General features: G+C 44.5%; 1 protein-coding gene and 1 long non-coding RNA gene across 7 annotated transcripts in view; one reads left to right on the top strand and one right to left on the bottom strand.

Moving 5' to 3' along the window:
- The window catches only part of ARID1A (AT-rich interaction domain 1A), a 70,472-nt gene that overhangs the window by 25,336 nt on the left and 27,879 nt on the right, over positions 1–17,257 (top strand). For 3 of the 4 annotated variants that reach the window (XM_049617689.1, XM_049617690.1, XM_049617692.1), the window contains exons 2-4: positions 822–1,034; positions 2,389–2,841; positions 4,035–4,151. In XM_049617689.1, the coding sequence (XP_049473646.1) occupies positions 822–1,034; positions 2,389–2,841; positions 4,035–4,151 (783 nt within the window). The remainder of the gene's footprint in view (positions 1–821; positions 1,035–2,388; positions 2,842–4,034; positions 4,152–17,257) is intronic. The other variant, XM_049617691.1, reaches the window with a different exon arrangement.
- LOC125912903 (uncharacterized) lies at positions 3,152–16,890 on the bottom strand. 3 transcript variants are annotated; one of them, XR_007454864.1, is made up of 4 exons: positions 16,763–16,890; positions 14,363–15,264; positions 11,747–12,141; positions 3,152–3,392 (listed from the first exon to the last, which is right to left on the bottom strand). It is a non-coding gene; the product is annotated as an uncharacterized LOC125912903 (long non-coding RNA). The 3 variants fall into 3 exon arrangements; XR_007454862.1 differs by lacking the exon at positions 16,763–16,890 and having other exon boundaries at positions 14,363–16,277; XR_007454863.1 differs by lacking the exon at positions 16,763–16,890 and having other exon boundaries at positions 11,747–11,860; positions 14,363–16,277.

The following is a 17,257-nucleotide window of genomic DNA, read 5'->3' as shown; positions in this document are numbered from 1 at the left end:
GTAGGCATCTCTGGCTGGGAAATATGCTGGGCTGTATCCTATGTAGCTCCAGTAGGGTAGAGTTATGTCAGAAAGTGAATGAGCTGATTGAACTTGTCACTCAAAGAGCTGAAGGAAAGCTATACGTATAACCAAATACTTGTGAATTGTACTTTGAGTTTCCGTTATTGGTATACCTCTATGCCTTGTCCTTTAAAGAGACAAAAGTTATAATCCTTCTTACACATTCAAACTCTTGAATATTAAAGGAGATGAACTTTTCAGTTGAGATGCCCGAGGCTCTCAACAACTGTAACTTAGCCACGTTACCCATTTGGAAGAAAGCATAAATTTAAGTGCTTGTGCCATAGTATGAACGGTCTACAGATATGCAGAAAAGGGATTCTACTATTTAAAGAATGGAAACATCTAGATGCTTATGTATTTGAATTCCCAACCACAGTATTGAAGCATTAGTTTTGGTGGTGTTGAACAAGATACAGCAGCAATGTCCTCTCCCAGCTTGCAGGGCCTTTGTTCTGATTTTCTGCATCCTAGAGTACCTATATTCATTGCTCTATACATGGTTTTTCCCTTGGATCTCAAGTAGTACCACACTTATACAAGACGCTTTCATGGTGGTATTTTTGTTTTGCAAATGATAAAATCAAGGTTCTGAGGAAGGTTAAGTGACTTGCCCACGGGTTACTGGGTCTGTACCATTACTTTTTCACAGTAACTGTTTTTCTATGTGGCATACAGACCTATACGCTTGGGTTTATGTTCATATTGGCCAGGGGCTATCAAAGCTTCAGGTTAATGAAATGCTTTTTATTTTGTAGCCATCCAGTCCAATGGATCAGATGGGCAAGATGAGACCTCAGCCATATGGCGGGACTAACCCATACTCGCAACAACAGGGACCTTCATCAGGACCGCAGCAAGGACATGGGTACCCAGGGCAGCCATATGGGTCCCAGACCCCGCAGCGGTACCCGATGGCCATGCAGGGCCGGGCGCAGAGTACCATGGGCGGCCTCTCTTATGCACAGCAGGTAGATGGTGACTCCAGTTACCTTAACCCTTGTTGCTGTCCATGATCTGGTCTTGAGTTATAGAATCAGAATGTGTCTCTGGCATCTAAATCTCTTGAAAGGAGGATAGACCAACTAACTCAGTTGGCTCCAGTAGGCTGCTTACAAGGCCAAGGTTGTGGGTACCATCCCCTGTGTGCTTGAAGGAAAACTCCCTGGCCACAGGCTGTACAGATCTGTGTTCTTTGACCTGGCTGGCCTGCTTGTATTCACTGAGTAGTGATCTCTGGGAAGGTGAGAAGAAAGGCAGCAGCTAGGCACCTATCCACTGCTACCAAGAAAACCCCTCATGCCATGAGCCCTGGGGATGGAAAAGACCCTTCACGTTTCCCAAGGCCTTCAGCATATAGCTGATTCAAAATGAATGGTTAGGAGGGACTGGGAATAGAAGAGAAGGGGAAGACCGAACCATAACGATGCTAACAGTGCTGTTATAAATGTTAAGATTTCCCTCATCTCCTCTTGTCTGGCCATCTGCACCATTATCTTTTTATTGTCATTTTTTTGTTTTGACAGCATTTTCTATCATTTATATTTGAGTAATACTCATACTGAAAATGGTGATGGACAGAATATAAAACCTAACTTTACTTCTAAGACTTTAAAGTATGCTCTTAAATATAGAAAATAGGATACTGTCACTTTGGGGTTTTTTGTTGTTTGTTTAGTTTGTTTTCTTTTGTTTGGATTTTTTTTTCCAACGAGAAAACGGAGGAAAAGATGGGTAGATATTATTAGGTTGGTTGTTTTTTGTTGTTTTTTGGTTTTGCCTGCTTACCAAATATATCCCCAGTGCCTAGGATCATGCCTAGTACAAGTAAACAGGTAGGCTTTCAGATATTTTTTGAATGAAGACTAAATGAAAAAAGAGAGCCTGAGTAGCTTAGAGATTTGCACACTGTCTGGGTTACTAAACCCAGTTTTCACTTGGCTGAGCCAGGCTGCTGTTGACTATTCGTTGTGGCTAGGGTGCAGATTCCTAGCACTTACAAAAACAGTCTAGGCCATGATAAAAAGAGTAGGTTCATTGGTAAAAACAGCTGCTCTTGAACTCTTGTAAGCTGCTCAAATATTAAATAGTGTAAATTTTTTGTGGATGAATGCATTCTACTTGTAAACAAACCAACTTGTAACCCAGCTTGGCTGTCCTTCCTGGCTCAGTTGAGAGAGGGATGGTAGGAGAAACCATGGGCCTTCTAAGTGGGAGGCTTGGCTTGCCTGCTTTCTATACCCATCCTTAGGGCGTAGCTTCTGACAGAATACCTTTCTTCATCCAGAAGAGTCTGTGCTAAAAGTATCCTTTCCTTTCCTACAGATTCCTCCTTATGGACAACAAGGCCCCAGTGGGTATGGTCAACAGGGCCAGACTCCATATTACAACCAGCAAAGTCCTCACCCCCAGCAGCAGCAGCCACCCTACTCCCAGCAGCCACCATCCCAGAACCCTCACGCCCAGCCTTCCTATCAGCAGCAGCCGCAGTCTCAGCCGCCACAGCTCCCGTCTTCTCAGCCTCCCTATTCCCAGCAGCCATCCCAGCCTCCACATCAGCAGTCCCCGACTCCATACCCCTCCCAGCAATCCACGACGCAGCAGCACCCCCAGAGCCAGCCCCCCTACTCACAGCCACAGGCACAGTCTCCCTACCAGCAGCAGCAACCTCAGCAGCCAGCCTCCTCGACGCTCTCCCAGCAGGCTGCGTACCCTCAGCCCCAGTCTCAGCAGTCCCAGCAAACTGCCTATTCCCAGCAGCGCTTCCCTCCACCGCAGGTAAGGCACCTCTGCCTTTCACCCTTCCCTACACGTGACCACGGGCAACTCGGGGATTGGTTGTCCCGAGAACTTTGCCATACAAATTGGTTCTCAAATGTGCACTTAAAAACCAATTAAACTCTGGGTAAACATGCTAACTGGATTGATTGAACTAATAAAGGCATAACCTTAACTGCATAAAAACCTGTACCTTTCCTTACTGATGAAGAAATAGGGCAATGGAAAGTTGCATAGACGGATAAGAAATTAAAGATAACGGGACTGTTTTGTTTTGTTTTTTTTTAATTTTTATACTAGCGTTCAGAACTTGAACATCTAAGTGAGTTTGGTCTTTTTAAAAACAGTTGCTTTGGGAGGCTGTACTGCACATTCATTCCAACTGCCATTACATTCTGCTATTGCTCAAAGTATTTCGGACCCCTTCATTTGAAACTGCCATCAGAGCTGACATCACATAGCTTAGAATATTCTCCATGGTGGCGAGTCCTTTCATTTGTTGAAGGTGGATTTGATTTTAGGAAATAGCGAACATTCATTTGTAGTCATGTCTGTGAACAAGGTAGGTGATAAAGCTTAAAAATAACAATTTGGGTTTTATTCTTTAAAAAGCAAAAAAGAGAAGAAATGACCGAGTGGTGACAGATCCACTAAAGATTCTGTGCATTGGTAGCATTATTGGAATGAATATCTCATCCTAAGGCAATGTCTTTGAAGGAAGCAGGACTCATTTTAATGCAGAGGGATTTTTTTTTTAATTAGTCTCATTCCTTGATACATAAAATTATAGTTAGCCATACTTCAACATTTAACTCGAAGAAACAACACTCTGTGGTGATAAATGGTCAGCAGTGCCATTCAGAAAGAGTCTTACATCCATTTTGACAAGTCTTTTTTTTTTTTTCCAACCAACAACTTTATTTTTTTAATTCCAATTAGTTCACAGTGTTCTATTAGTTTCAAGTGTATATTATAGCGATTCATCAATTCCGTACATCACCTGGTGCTCCTTGACATGTGTCTTAAGAGCCACACCTTGTATTTTTCTGCCTTCAGATAATATTGCGGGCAATTGGGCAGTTTCTTGCTCTCACTGGCCCTCTGTGAGACAGCCCCATAGCCCATTAACCATGAAGCAAGCTTGCCTGGTTTATCAGTACCAGGCCTTCACAGCTTTTGTTTTCTTATTTTAGGAGTTATCTCAAGATTCATTTGGGTCTCAGGCATCCTCAGCCCCCTCAATGACCTCCAGTAAGGGAGGGCAAGAAGATATGAACTTGAGTCTTCAGTCAAGACCCTCGAGCTTGCCTGTGAGTATTCTTGCCGACCTCTAAAAGATGTTGGGGCAGAGAGGAAAGCAAAGAAAACTGGTTTCTGGTTGGGTGTTTTGGTGGTATGACCTAAATAAACAATGAGCTATTCCTTGAATTCAGGTTGAAAATTCTAAATAGGAATTTATGGACTGACCTTGTGGAATGTCTGTTTTGGCTCCCTGCCTGGAGAATAAGTTTGTGATCTCTATTTAGAGTTTTTGGTTTGGGGTTTTGTTTTTTAAATCTTGGACTCTGCGGCATGGGCCAGGTGAGGGACAGAGATGATGAAGATGTTGGAAGCACTATGTGCTCTCCACCAAAGGGAGAGAAGTCTCAGGGATGTTTTCACCTTACTTTTCAGGGCTTAATTTTTAGGTTTTTGTCTCAGTGTTTAGCTAGGAAGTACGATCTGGGGGTGCATTCAGCATGGATTATTGCATTGAGCATAGACTGAGTAAAAGTAGTTTTTCTGGTTGTTTTGTGTGAATAGGTGCTTTTGTCTAGTTAAGTGCTTGGTGCCCAGATGCTTGATTGGTGTTTATGGATGAACCGACTGTATCCTGAGAACAGCAGTACAGTCTGCTGATGAAGAGCTTGGGCTGTGGAGCCATTGTTACTCAGTCTACCTTTTGACTCTGCCACTAACTGTAGCCTTGGGCAAGTCACTTAACCTTGCCATGCCTTAGTTTCTGCATCTGTAAAATGAACCTAAAAGTACCCACTTTGTGGGGTGGTTACTAACGTGAGATAAGTTAAAATAGAGTGCTTGTGAATATCTGACCCTACATAAATGTCAGATATGATCATCATCACTTCTGAGGGCATAGAGACTCTACATGATACCTGAGAGACGGCACCAACTAGTTAACAGTAGACTGGTTCTGGGAACATTTGCCCCAGATCTTAGCTCTGGTGCTGTATGTAGGCAAGTCAGTCGGACTCTGAAAATTAATCTGGGCACAGGAATAAAATGGGCTGCTCTGAAATCTAGTTAAGACAGTAGGTATCAAACCCTCCATGGCAAATCGTGCTTCAGTTATTAGTAAATAGGAATTCAGCCACATGTATCTAGATAAAAGTCTTTTGAAATGTTGATTCTACTCAGATTTGAAGCCTGTCTCTTCAGTTATTCTGACTTGGGAGAAAATGGTTTCTGGATCTTTAAGGAAGAGGTAGGAAGCAGGAACTCTGTTCATCATGAAGCCTCTCGGGGCTTCCCCTGAAGATCTCTGAGCCATGACCTGAGTAGGGCAAGATCTGCGGAGTCCCTGGGTACCTGCTGTGCAGGCATCCCAGGCCAGGACAAGTAGGCACTGTCAGATGGGAGTCTGAGACCCTTGACTTTCTCAGTTGAGGAACTGGGTGAGGATGTGTCTGAATAAGGCAGTCCCTTTTTGTTCCCTTTTCACAAATGTCTGTCGCAATCCTTTTCTGCATCCTGAACCTCACTGGAACGTGTTTTTTAACCTGATTCAGTCAGAAATGTGTAACCACTCCCTCGTCATCTGTGGTCTGTAGGTAAATCTTGGTGAGGTGCTACTGTGGCAAGAAACCAAATCAGTGGGTTTTTGCCGGTGCTTTAAGTTGCTCCCCGTCAAAAAGTTTCTGCTTGCTCCTAGTAAGCTTTCAACAGAACTGTATTTGTTGTCTTTTAGTCCTGGGAAGCCTAGCATACAAACATGTTGCATGTCTTCTAACGGTTGAGAGCCTTGAGCCAGAGCTTCTGATTTGACCTGCTGAAGGGAGGGTGCTGGCAGCTTTGTAGGCCCAGGGGAGGATTGTTCCTGGGCAGCCTATCACAAGCAGCATTCCCAAGCTCAGGCTTCTACTATAGATTCATCCAAATGGGTCATTTGCTCTGTGGTAGAAGCTCTATGTGGGAGGTGAGCTGGCTGGGTTATTGGCATCTTGTTTGTTGAATTGCTTTTTATCCCTCTGCTACTTGGACTAAGAAACAAAAGGTGGTTATTCTTTGAAATTTTGGTTTGATGCCAGATTTGCCTAGCCAGGCTGGGAAACCGTCACATCTGAAGAAAGGAGAAGTTGGGATTCCCTAGAAGGGGCCCTCTCTTTTCTTAAGCGGTTGTGTTAGGGATCCCTAGGTTTGCCAGTGCATTCCTTCACTCAGCAGATGTCTAGGGGGCACCCCTTTGTGTGTGGCTCCAGAACAGTAGCTAGCAGCTGACTGGAGGGCAGCCTTTCCAGTTTTCCACATCACCCTCTTCGCTCATTCACCTTACCCACTTAGCCTTAAAAGCATTATGATTGTGACCCTTGATTTAAAGACTCATTATGGTTTCTGATCCTGATTATTACAAAAATTAGATTTTGAGGAGTTTTTGCTCAGCTATTAATGCCAGACCGTTTAGCTGCTATTATCCTGATTATGTTATCCCTCTATTTAAAACCTCTCAGTTATTTTTCATTAATCTTAGAATAAAATCCAAAATCCTTAATATTACATAGGCTGCCCCCTGCTTCTGATTTAGATCTGGAATGAGGCCTGAGACCTTGCATTTCTAACAGATCACTTGATGCTGCTAGATCAGGGATGGCACTTTGAGAACTTCTGTTTCATCCTTTTTTGCTCTTTGCCTTGCTGTCGACTTCCTCTCAGTTTTTATAAGGCCCCATGCTTTTTTCTGCTTCTGGACCCTTGCACAGACCCTTCCCTTGCCTAATACACATTTCCTCCTAATTCTTGTTCATATTTCAGACTACATATTTAAGATTATTTCCTCAGAAAACTCCTTCCCAATCAAGTGTCAAAACTCAGCTTAAATAACTTCTGCGATGCCCTCACAGACTGAAGTCAGTTTTTATTTAAAAAACAAAAAACAGGGGCGCCTGGGTGGCTCAGTCGGTTAAGTGTCTGACCTTGGCTCAAGTCATGATCTTGCGGTTCACGAGTTTGAGCCCCGCATCGGGCTCTGTGCTGACAGCTCAGAGCCTTCTGTGTCTCCCTCTCTCTCTGCCCCTCCTCCACTCACGCTCTGTTTCTGTCTCTCAAAAATGAATAAATGCTAAATAAATAAATAAATAAAACATCTGCAATATTTAAGACCTATTAAAGATACAAAGAGGGGCTCCTGGGTGGCTCAGTCGGTTAAGTGTCCAACTTCGGCTCAGGTCATGATCTCGCAGTTTTGTGAGTTTGAGCCCCACATCAGGCTCTGTGCTGACAGCTCAGAGCCTGGAGCCTGCTTCCGATTCTGTGTCTCCCTTTCTCTGACCCTTCCCTGCTCACTGTCTGTCTGTCTGTCTGTCTCTTTCAAAAATAAATAAACACTAAAAAAAATTGAAAGATACAAAGAATGATTCAGCCTGAGGACCCATCGTTAGCAAGCAAACCTTGCTGACATAGGTAAAAGCACCTTATATAGCTCTCTGAGATCACTTCCCCATCCTTGTACCAAGGGAAACACTATCCAATATCTGAGGTTTCTTTCCTTCATGTCACTAGAGCAATTTGCTGATACCTCTACTTACTTGGGTCTCTTCCACTTGATGGTAAGCTTCTGGAGGGCAGGCACTGTGTTAATGACCTATCTACCCCTAATATCTATCACATGATGCCCCAGACCAGTGGTTCTCTACTTTGGCTGCATGTCAGAAATGCCTGGGGAACAAACGATCTTAAAATCCAGTGGCCAGGGTTCAGAGTTCTGAATTGTTTGGCGGGGGGGGTGGGGCTTGGGCTTTGCTGTGGTTAGAGGCTGTCCCAGGTGACTGTGATTTGCAGCCCTGGTAGAAATCCACTAATCCAAACTGTGTCAGGTTCCTTTGCTAAAATAGACTTAGCACCCATGTTTTTTCGTCAGTATCTTTCTCAAGTGTAATTTCAAATTTAAATAAGTGTTACTTATTTAACACAAACTCATGAGGGCTGACTGTCTTGTTCCTTGGCATCCTAGTGCCTGGCATAAAGTAGGCTCCACTGAGCAGCATCTATTACATTGTTCATTCACAAAGTGTATGTCTGACAGGGGACAGCTTGACCATATTATAAGATTGTTGCTTTCACTACTAGGGCAAGGCAGGTATCACAACCTGTTACAGGAAAGCCCAAACTCCGTGGTAGAGGATGGATTAATTTATTTGTGCTTCCTGACAGTGGCCTTAGGAAGAAGTGGGGTTAGGGTTTGTCATCTGTCTTGTAAAATAGCTACTACTTCACCTTATGGTAAGAAGGTTCTTGGGGTGCCTGGGTGGCTCAGTTGGTTAAGCGTCTGACTTTGGCTCAGGGCATGATCTCACGGTTCATGGTTTTGAGCCCCACATTAGGCTCTGTGCTGACAACTCAGAGTCTGGAGCCTGATTCAGATTCTGTGTCTCCCTCTTTCTCTTTGCCCCTCCCCTGCTGTTTGGTTTTTTTTTTCTCTCTCTCTGAAAAATAAATAAACATTAAAAAAAAGAGAAGAAAGTTCTTGTAAGGGATGGGTGAACAAGCAAACAAAATGGGTTTGTTTGGGGTTTCTTTAGTTTGGGGCAAAATCTTTAAGGGTCTCATCTGAAAATTGGTATCTGACTTTTGATTATAATCATTTCTGGGAATGACTTGGAGTTACATCTTTAAAAGCTTCTGTTTGGGGTGCCTGGGTCGCTCAGTCGGTTGAGCGTCCGACTTCGGCTCAGGTCATGATCTCGCAGTCTGTGAGTTCGAGCCCCGCGTCGGGCTCTGTGCTGACAGCTCAGAGCCTGGAGCTTGCTTCAGATTCTGGGTCTCCCTCTCTCTCTGCCCCTTCCCTGCTCATGCTCTGTCTCTGTCTCAAAAATAAATAAAAACTTAAAAAAATAAATAAATAAAAGCTTCTGTTTAAGTGATTCATTCAAGTGTATGTGGTTTCCCTAGAGAATGCTTCCCAATTTTTTTTCTTACTGAGGCACATTTGTAAATTTACATTTTAGTCTTGAAATTTTACTTGGAATACAATTTCCATTCAGTGGTGGAAAATAGATATAGAATTGAAAATCCAGATCTAGAAAGGTTAGCTAGATCAGTGCTTCTCAAACTTTAGCATGCACTAAGAATCATCTGGAGATCAATTAAAACACAGATTACCGACCTCTACCCAGAGATTCTGGGTGTAGAGTGGGACCTAACAGTTTGCATTTCTAGCAAGCTCTCAGGTGGTGCTAGAGTTCTAAAAACCATACTTGAATAATAGTGAGCTTAGGTAGCCCTTCGAAAGGGGAAGAAAAAAATCAGAAGACGAGGAAGCCACAATGGTAACTTGAATAACAGTGGTGACTTAAACTGTAGTTTGACTCTTGGTGATCTGGAGGGAAGGCTGTGACTTGAAAAAGGTGGAGAGAAAAGAGACTTGGGAGAAATAGTCTGCCCACAGTTGTGGGCTCAGTGCAGTCTATTCCTGGGGTAGGGCAGCCCTTGCACTGTCAACACCACCCTGGGAGTTCTCCGCTCTGTGGCACTCGTCACTGAAGCCCTTCTAGAAGTTGGCCACCAAATCCCAGTCTACCTCAGAAATGTCTTTTGGATCTGGTTTCTCCCGTCCTACCCATTGCCTTTTTTTTTTTTTTTTTTAAGTCCCCTGTTAACTTCTCACCTAGTGTCTTCCCCCCCAGACTCCCAGCTGTTCTGTTTCTTTTCCTTCCAAGTCTGTCCTCATTGTAATCATCTTAAAAAGTCAAATCTGGCAAGTTAACATTACTGCTTTAAAAGCCTCTGGCTACCTGTTGCCTGTAGGTTTAAGGCCAAGTGTGACATTCAAGTTCTTTTGTGATCTGGAGGATGAGAATATTAAAAAAAGTGAGTAAGTTTCCTGTCCCTGGAGTAAAAGCTAGCACACTGTTTGCTGTGGGCATTCTATAGAAGGCAGACAGGCATTAGACAAGGGTTAGACTTTGATGACTTCTGAGGCAGCCTGTGATTCTGAATATGACATGGTTGCTACCCTCAAGGATCCTTCTCTGTTTCATTAGTAAAACAGGTAGAAGAATGTATACCTGAATGTCATAATGGATACTGCCAAGTTTGGTTAAGTCAGTGATCATTTATGTCTACATAGTTGAGGGAAGACATCATGGCAGAAGTTTAGAATGACCTAGATATGGAGATACTCGGGTGGTTAAAAAAGAAAAGTATAGCCTGAGCAGAGGCCAGGTGGGGGTGGGGTATAGTATAGATGATATTGGGGAGCTGGTCAGGATCCAGCTTCCAGGGGGTGGACAGTAACAGGAAGGAAAGCTAGATTAAAGGAATTAGGACCCTGGTGGGCCAAGTAAGCCATTTGGATTTGATCTTACAGGCCTGCAGACTAGATATGGAATTAGAGCAGTAACGTGATAAAACTAATGTTATAAAAAATAATCCATTCGTGTATAGTGTGGTTTGAAAAGGGGAGAGTCTGGAAGCAAGGGCAGAAGTTAAACTGTTGAAAAAATTCTGGTGAGAGGTGTGGAGTTGTACCCCTTTGTCTCATTTGCATAGCCAACTAGTCCCATTTATGAGGTGTGCAGGAAAAAAAGTATAGATCTGAGAGAAAGTGGCTTCTACTGGGTAGAAAATTTAATGATCTTGAAGGGGGTGAGGAGAAAGATCTCGTTGACGGAAAAGTTAAAAGGAAAACTCATTTTGGGGGAGAAGTTAAGTTCCATATAGTGAAACTTAAAAAAAAAAAAAAATACGGGTGCCTGTCTGACTCAGTTGGTAGAGTATCCTACTGTTTGTTTTTTTTTTTTCTTTTTTAAGTTATTTATTTTGAGAGAGACAGTGTGAGTTGGGGGAGGGGCAGAGAGAGAGGGAGACAGAGAATCGCAATCAGGCTCTGCACTGTCAGTGCAGACCCTGGCGTGGGGCTCGAACCCATGAAACTATGAGATCATGACCTGAGCTGAAACCCAAGAGTCGGACACTTAGCTACCTGAGCCACCCAGGCACCCAGAGCATCCTACTCTTGATCTCAGGGTGGTGAATGCAAGCTCCACGTTGGGTGTGGAGCCTACTTAAACAACAAGACAAAAACATATGCTGAGTTGCTAGTTGGAGAGAGGAGACTGCAACTTGGGAAAGAGCTGAGACTAGATAGAATTGGAGAGCTGTGTGTATAGTGATTAACAGTTAAACTGTGGCCTGAAGGAGGCCTCCCAGCCCATGGCTTACGGAGAGAGGAGTCAGATGGAGCCCTGGACAATGCCTGCAGTCATCTGGTAGAAGCGCCCAGCAGATAGCTGGTGAGCTCTGAGTAGGACCAGGATTGTGTCATATTTATGGAAGCCAAAGGCGAGGGGGAATGGTCCACATCGAATTTATATTTCAAGGAATATAAAGTGGGATCTGTCATGAAGCAGGTTATTGGGATCCTTTTTAGGTGTGGAGAGGACCTGGTTTCTGAGGGCTGGAGGAAAAGGAAATTCAGGGAAAGGTATAAAGGTAAAGAACACTCTTGAAAGGTGTTGGGGGGTGGGGGCGGTGACAGCTGAATCAGCCCAAATTCCTCCACTTCACGTGAAGACCCGCATGTGTATACTGTAGATAGGAAGAAGGTTGAAGATGCTGGCAGAATATTAGGAGGGTGTAAACAGACTTATCTCTCAAGAGTTGTGAAAAAAAAGGCATCAAGGGCACTCACTGGGTTAGCTCACAAAGGGCACTGTACCCTTGACTGGAGAATCTTAGAGGCCAGTGTTGAAGGGCTGGATCATACTTGTTTCTTCTCATTAGGTAGGAATGGAGGTTATGGATGCTGGGAATGAGGTGGAGAATAGGATTAGGATTTTTAATGTCTGTTAAGTTATGTACAGATTTTTTTTTAATCACCTGGGTTTTCAAGCCCCTTTTAAGACTTTACTTAATAACACTATAGCTATTAGCACTCATGTTTTACTACTGTCAGACTGCTGGGAGCTTGGGTTACAGTGATCTAGAAAGAAGAAATGGGAGGGAACTACGTTGTTTCTGTAGCATCCACATCTTAAGACGGTAGGAGTGAGGCCAGGAAAGGAGCTATAGGCAATACCAATCCTCCTAGAAGAGCAGGAATTGAAATGTAATGAGTAACCACTCCTTTTTTTATGTTAGAAGAAACTAAGGGTCAGAACTAGGATTTGAATCCAGCTCTCTCTGATATTTCAGACGAAATATTTCCTCTAGCATCCCACACAGCAGAAGAAAGGCTTGGAGAATCTGAATTTCTCTCTTCAAGTTTAACCAGAAGCCTCAACCCCTTTGTCGTTTAACATTTACCAGGCTTGTCCTGAAAGAATTGCCATTTCACTTCTGTTTTTCCAGACCTCCTTGTCATGGAGCACAGATGAGTTGTGAAAAGGGCAGCTGGGGGGCAGGGAGGGGTGGGAGAGGGAACATGCCCAAATTGATAGGGCGCAGGGTTGCTGGAGGAAGTAACCAACTAGGGAATCGCCTCAAACAGTGGCAAGTTGACTCAAATTTGGTTCTTTTGTTCCCCTTGACTTAGATGGGAGCAAACCCTGTTTGTGCCTTTCTTCTTAGAGAACAGTGTCCTGATTAATGGTGATGTTAATCAGAGCCTTGCTACTGAAAAAATGTGGTCCTGTATCTAGCAACACGGACATCACCCGGGAAATTGCTTAGAAATGCAGGTTCTTGGGTCCCACCCAGCTTTATTGAATCCAACACTGTTAACAAGATCCCCGGGTGACTCATTTATCTAATGGTTTAGAAACAAGGAGTTAGGGGGACTCCTGAGTAACTCAGTCGGTTGAACGTCTGGTTGACTCTGGATTTTGGCTCAGGTCATGATCTCATGGTTCCTGAGATTGAGCCCTGAGTCTGGCTCTATGCTGACAGTGCAGAGCCTTCTTGGGATAATCTCTCTCTCCTGCCTCTCTCTGCCTCTTTCTTTCTCTCTCTCTAAATAAATAAATAAACATTAAAAGAAAAGAAGCAGCAGCAGCAGCAGCAAGGAGTTAGACCCTGAGAACTGAGAGTAAAATTTTCAAATGAAATGTCAAGCTTGGGGACTTTGGAATACATGAATTTTACTGACTGTGTCTAGTAAACTGTAAATAATCTCTGAGTGTGTGGGGTGGGAATGGAAGACCACCACCCGTTGTTTTGTGGTGCTTTGGGGGCCCTGGTTCTCCATGCCTACAGGCCAGACCCCATTGTGGGACCAGCCACAGCTCCCAGCATACCTGTGTAGCCTCGTCCCCAGCCACTCAGGTGTGCCTCAAACTCCTCACAACTCCCAGTCCTTCCTGCCAGTGTCTTCTTGCTTCCGATGACTGCCCAGTCACGTTCCCTGTCTCTCTCTTTAATGCCTGGCAAACTCCTACGTTGGCTTCAAAACCTAGCTGCAATACGTTTTCTGGGACTTTTCCCCTGATTTCTTCATGGTGGCCTGGGACCTCTGCTCAGGGACCGGGTCTGCGTGTAGCACCTGTGCGAGGCAGCTCCTGGGCTCGGTACACCTGTGCTGAGCAGCCCTGGGCTCCTGCTGCCCACGTGAGCTCGGGGGCCAGCGTTTTGTCATCTGTGTTTACTGGGGGGAGTGACAGAAATCCTCTGAAGGCTTAAAAAAATTGGAACGCTTGAAGGATTAAAATTTTACACTGTGTTGCCTTTTGTCACGTCTCATGGTGAAAGGAAACAGGCCAACAGTTTTTGCCTAGGCTTTTGATGGCTTATTTTCAAGGGGCTGACAAAAATGCCACTAGCACTTTTGGTACTCAGAGAAGCTGGGCTTTTCTGAGGTTGGTGACCTGTTTTCTTTATATCTGACTGTGTGTGCTTGCTCCCCTTGAATTGTAGCCCAGGTGCTCTCAAAAAGTCTCAGAAAGGAAATCCCCACCCCCTCGGTCATATCTGCCCAGACTGCTCAGAGCAGCGTGTACCATGTGCAAGTAGCCGCCCCTTCCCTAGAACGCCTGTTCTCTGGCAGGGCTAGCCAATCTGCTTCTCCATCCCAGTCACGCTGCTCCGGCCCTGATACTGCCTGGTGCCTGCCGGAGCCTGTGCTGCTTGCAGCACATTACTCTATGCTTGTTCCTGGGCCCATTTCCTGTTTCTATTCTAGTCGCTGGTGGCTCAGCTCTGCTTCCTGCCTGTGTGTCTCACACAGATTCCTCTTGCTAGTACCTTTTGTTTTCTTCGGAACAACTTCGGTCTGAAAACTAACTGAGCCTTACTTCTAGTGTGATGGCTCCTGGGGTCAGTACCCTATGGAGGACTGGCAGGAAGTACCTCCTTCCCACCAAGCATACTATACCTGTTGGATTTGACCTTGTTCTTCAGTTGGTCCCCAGTCTTGCTACAGGAAGCTGGTGGCTCATTGCTTAGACCAGAGATTGCTATAAGAAGATGAGCTGGGATCTTTTGCAGCCAAACTTGTCTTCACTCCTCAGCTGCACAGGGTTGTCGGGACTGGTTCTTTTTTTTTTTTACCTGGCGCTTAAAAGCATTTCCTGCTGCTGCCAAAGACACTTTGTAGCCCTTTCTAGCCCAAACCTCCCCCCTCTAAAATCCAGAGAATACTTATATGGGGTTGGGCAGGTAATGCTATCCTCAGCAGAGTAATAGCTTGCAGAGAGTATAGAGATGGAAAGAAAGCATGTGCTGACTCAACCTTCTGTCCTGTGTAAGCAGTTCAACACCCCCACCCCCACCCCAGGGTTAGAGTGGGAGGGAGAAAGTGCAGGGAGGTTGTTAAAAAAAATTAAAGAAAGGAAGAAGTGAAGGAGATTGTTCTGGACAAATGTATTTTAATGCTCTAATGCTCCTCCATCTTGCCCATTTTCCCCAGAAGATGCTGGCTTAGCAGAGAGTAGGCCTTGTGAATAATTCTATTCTCCTCTCTCCTTCATAACGACTCTTTTGGGATCATCTGATAATCCTGTGTCAGATCAAGTGGTTTCTACACTGAACCCTAGGCCTAGGTATATTTAATAGAGTGGAATTTAATGCAGGGAATTGGGCTTACAAACTTGCTAGGAAGGTTGAGGAAGCATGCTCTAGGCTTGTCCTCCAGAAGGAAATTCCTACCTTTGAGCCACTATCAGATTAAATGCCCTAAGTCTGCTATCCAGGGATCAGTGAGCTGGAGTCAAGAAGGAGCAGCTGCTGCCGCCAGAACCAGCATCCAGTTTACTGGAAGAGGAAGCCAAAATGCTGCTGCAGAAACAAGTGAAGGAGACGGAAATATGGTCTCTGCCATACTTTGATCTAACCTCGAGTTTGCTCCTAATTAGGAGAACCTGAACTATATCTAAACCCATCCACAAGGGATTCTGGGAAATTTGGTTTTTAGCTTTTTAACCTCTATAATTAGGAAAAGAGTAGGATGGAGACAGCGTGAGCTAGGCCACAGAATATTCACCACACTAACACCAACACTACCCCTCCCCCTTCCCCCCACTTTACATATGAGGAACCTAAGGCCCAGAAAGGGTAAAGGACTTGCCCAAGGTCATTCAGTAAATGAGAACATTGGGTTCCTGACTCCCATTCCAGTGTTTTTACTATTAGGAGTTTTTACTAAACTCCTCTAAAGGATCAGTTAAAAAAAAAAAAAAAAAAACAACTCCTTTAAGAGAAGGAAGAATACCATAGTCTCTTCTTTGGAGAAAAGGAAGGAAGAGGTATGTAGAGATGCGGGGTTGAGATTTCTAGGCAAAGGTAGTGATACTATACAGCTTCTGGATTTAGGCCTACTCTCCAGGAAGATGTAGGAAATATTCTGATAGGAAGAAACCTCAAAAACTAGAATTTCCTGCAATTCCTGAGTCAACATATGGATGAACTCAGTTGCCTTGGTGAACATGGCTCTCTTTCACCCCCACCCCGCTTCCCTTTCTCTCCCATTGGTACATTTATAACGTTCTGCAAGCTGTTTGGACGATTACCTCAGTGAAGTACATGCCCTGGCTTCTGCCATTGTCCTTCTCCAAAAAGACCAACAAAATCAGAAATCCAGCCCCCAGATGTGTGATTGCCAAGCTGTTTCTCATCTGTTCTTGGGGCAAGGGGGGTGTTGGGCTTTTTGGACAAGAAATAAACCAAGTTGGGGGTGCCTGGGTGGCTCAGTCGGTTGGGCATCCGACTTCAGCTCAGGTCATGCTCTCACAGCTCATGAGTTTGAGCCCCACACCAGGCTCTGTGCTGACAGCTCAGCCTGGAACCTGCTTCAGATTCTATGGTCTCTGCCTCTCACTGCCCCTCCCCAACTTGTTCATGTTCTCTCTGTCTCTCTCTCTCTCAAAAATAAACATTTAAAAAAAAAAGGGGGGGGGGCGTCTGGGTGGCTCAGTCGGTTAAGCATCCGACTTCGACTCAGGTCATGATCTCACGGTTCGTGAGTTCGAGCCCCGTGTCGGGCTCTGTGCTGACAGCTCGGAGCCTGGAGCCTGCTTCGGATTCTGTGTCTCCCTGTCTCTTTGCCCCTCCCCTGCTCACACTCTGTCTCTCTCCCTCTCAAAAATAAATAAACATTAAAAAAAAAATTTAAAAATAAATAAATAAATAAATAGAAATAAACCAAATCTTCCTAGAAATGCTATAATTTAGAAACCATGAGGGCCTCCCCCTCCAACCGGACACCAGAGTGAAAATCTGTTCTGGCAAACTTGGTCCAGAGGGGAGGACCCCTGGGTATGGAGCTGTGTTAACATACCTGATAAATGAAGCATAGAATTAGTTCTGTTGTCTTTTTCTTCATATTCCTAAGATATTTGGTGTCAACCTTTGGGGACCGGTGCTTACTCTCTTGCTCCATCCACTTCCACAGCCTGAACCTGTTCTTTCTTCCCCACCTGCTGTCAGCATGGAATTGGCTGGTATTGTGACATAGTCTCTGATTTCCGTGAGGTATAGCTCACCTCCAAGCTGCTAGCTTGCTTCCCCATTTGACCTTTCCCAAGGAAACTAAGAAGCCATGTCTTGTTGAAAGTGGAAACTAAGAGTGGAAGGCTCAAGCTGAGAGTCAGAGAACCTGTCCCTGAAGACCAGCTTTCATGTGGGAGGAATATTGAATATTATTTACTAAGATAAGTGAAGGTAATTTCCTGACATTCTGGGGAAGGTAGGTGAAGAATTAAGTTCCAAATAAATGGGATCAGTGTCAGAAGAACTGTTATTAGGACTATTTGGTTGTGGGGCTCCTGGGTGG

Source organism: Panthera uncia, assembly GCF_023721935.1.
Source record: "Panthera uncia isolate 11264 chromosome C1 unlocalized genomic scaffold, Puncia_PCG_1.0 HiC_scaffold_4, whole genome shotgun sequence".
In the NCBI taxonomy this organism is placed as follows: domain Eukaryota; kingdom Metazoa; phylum Chordata; class Mammalia; order Carnivora; family Felidae; genus Panthera; species Panthera uncia.
This window is presented reverse-complemented; position numbering and strand designations above follow the sequence as displayed.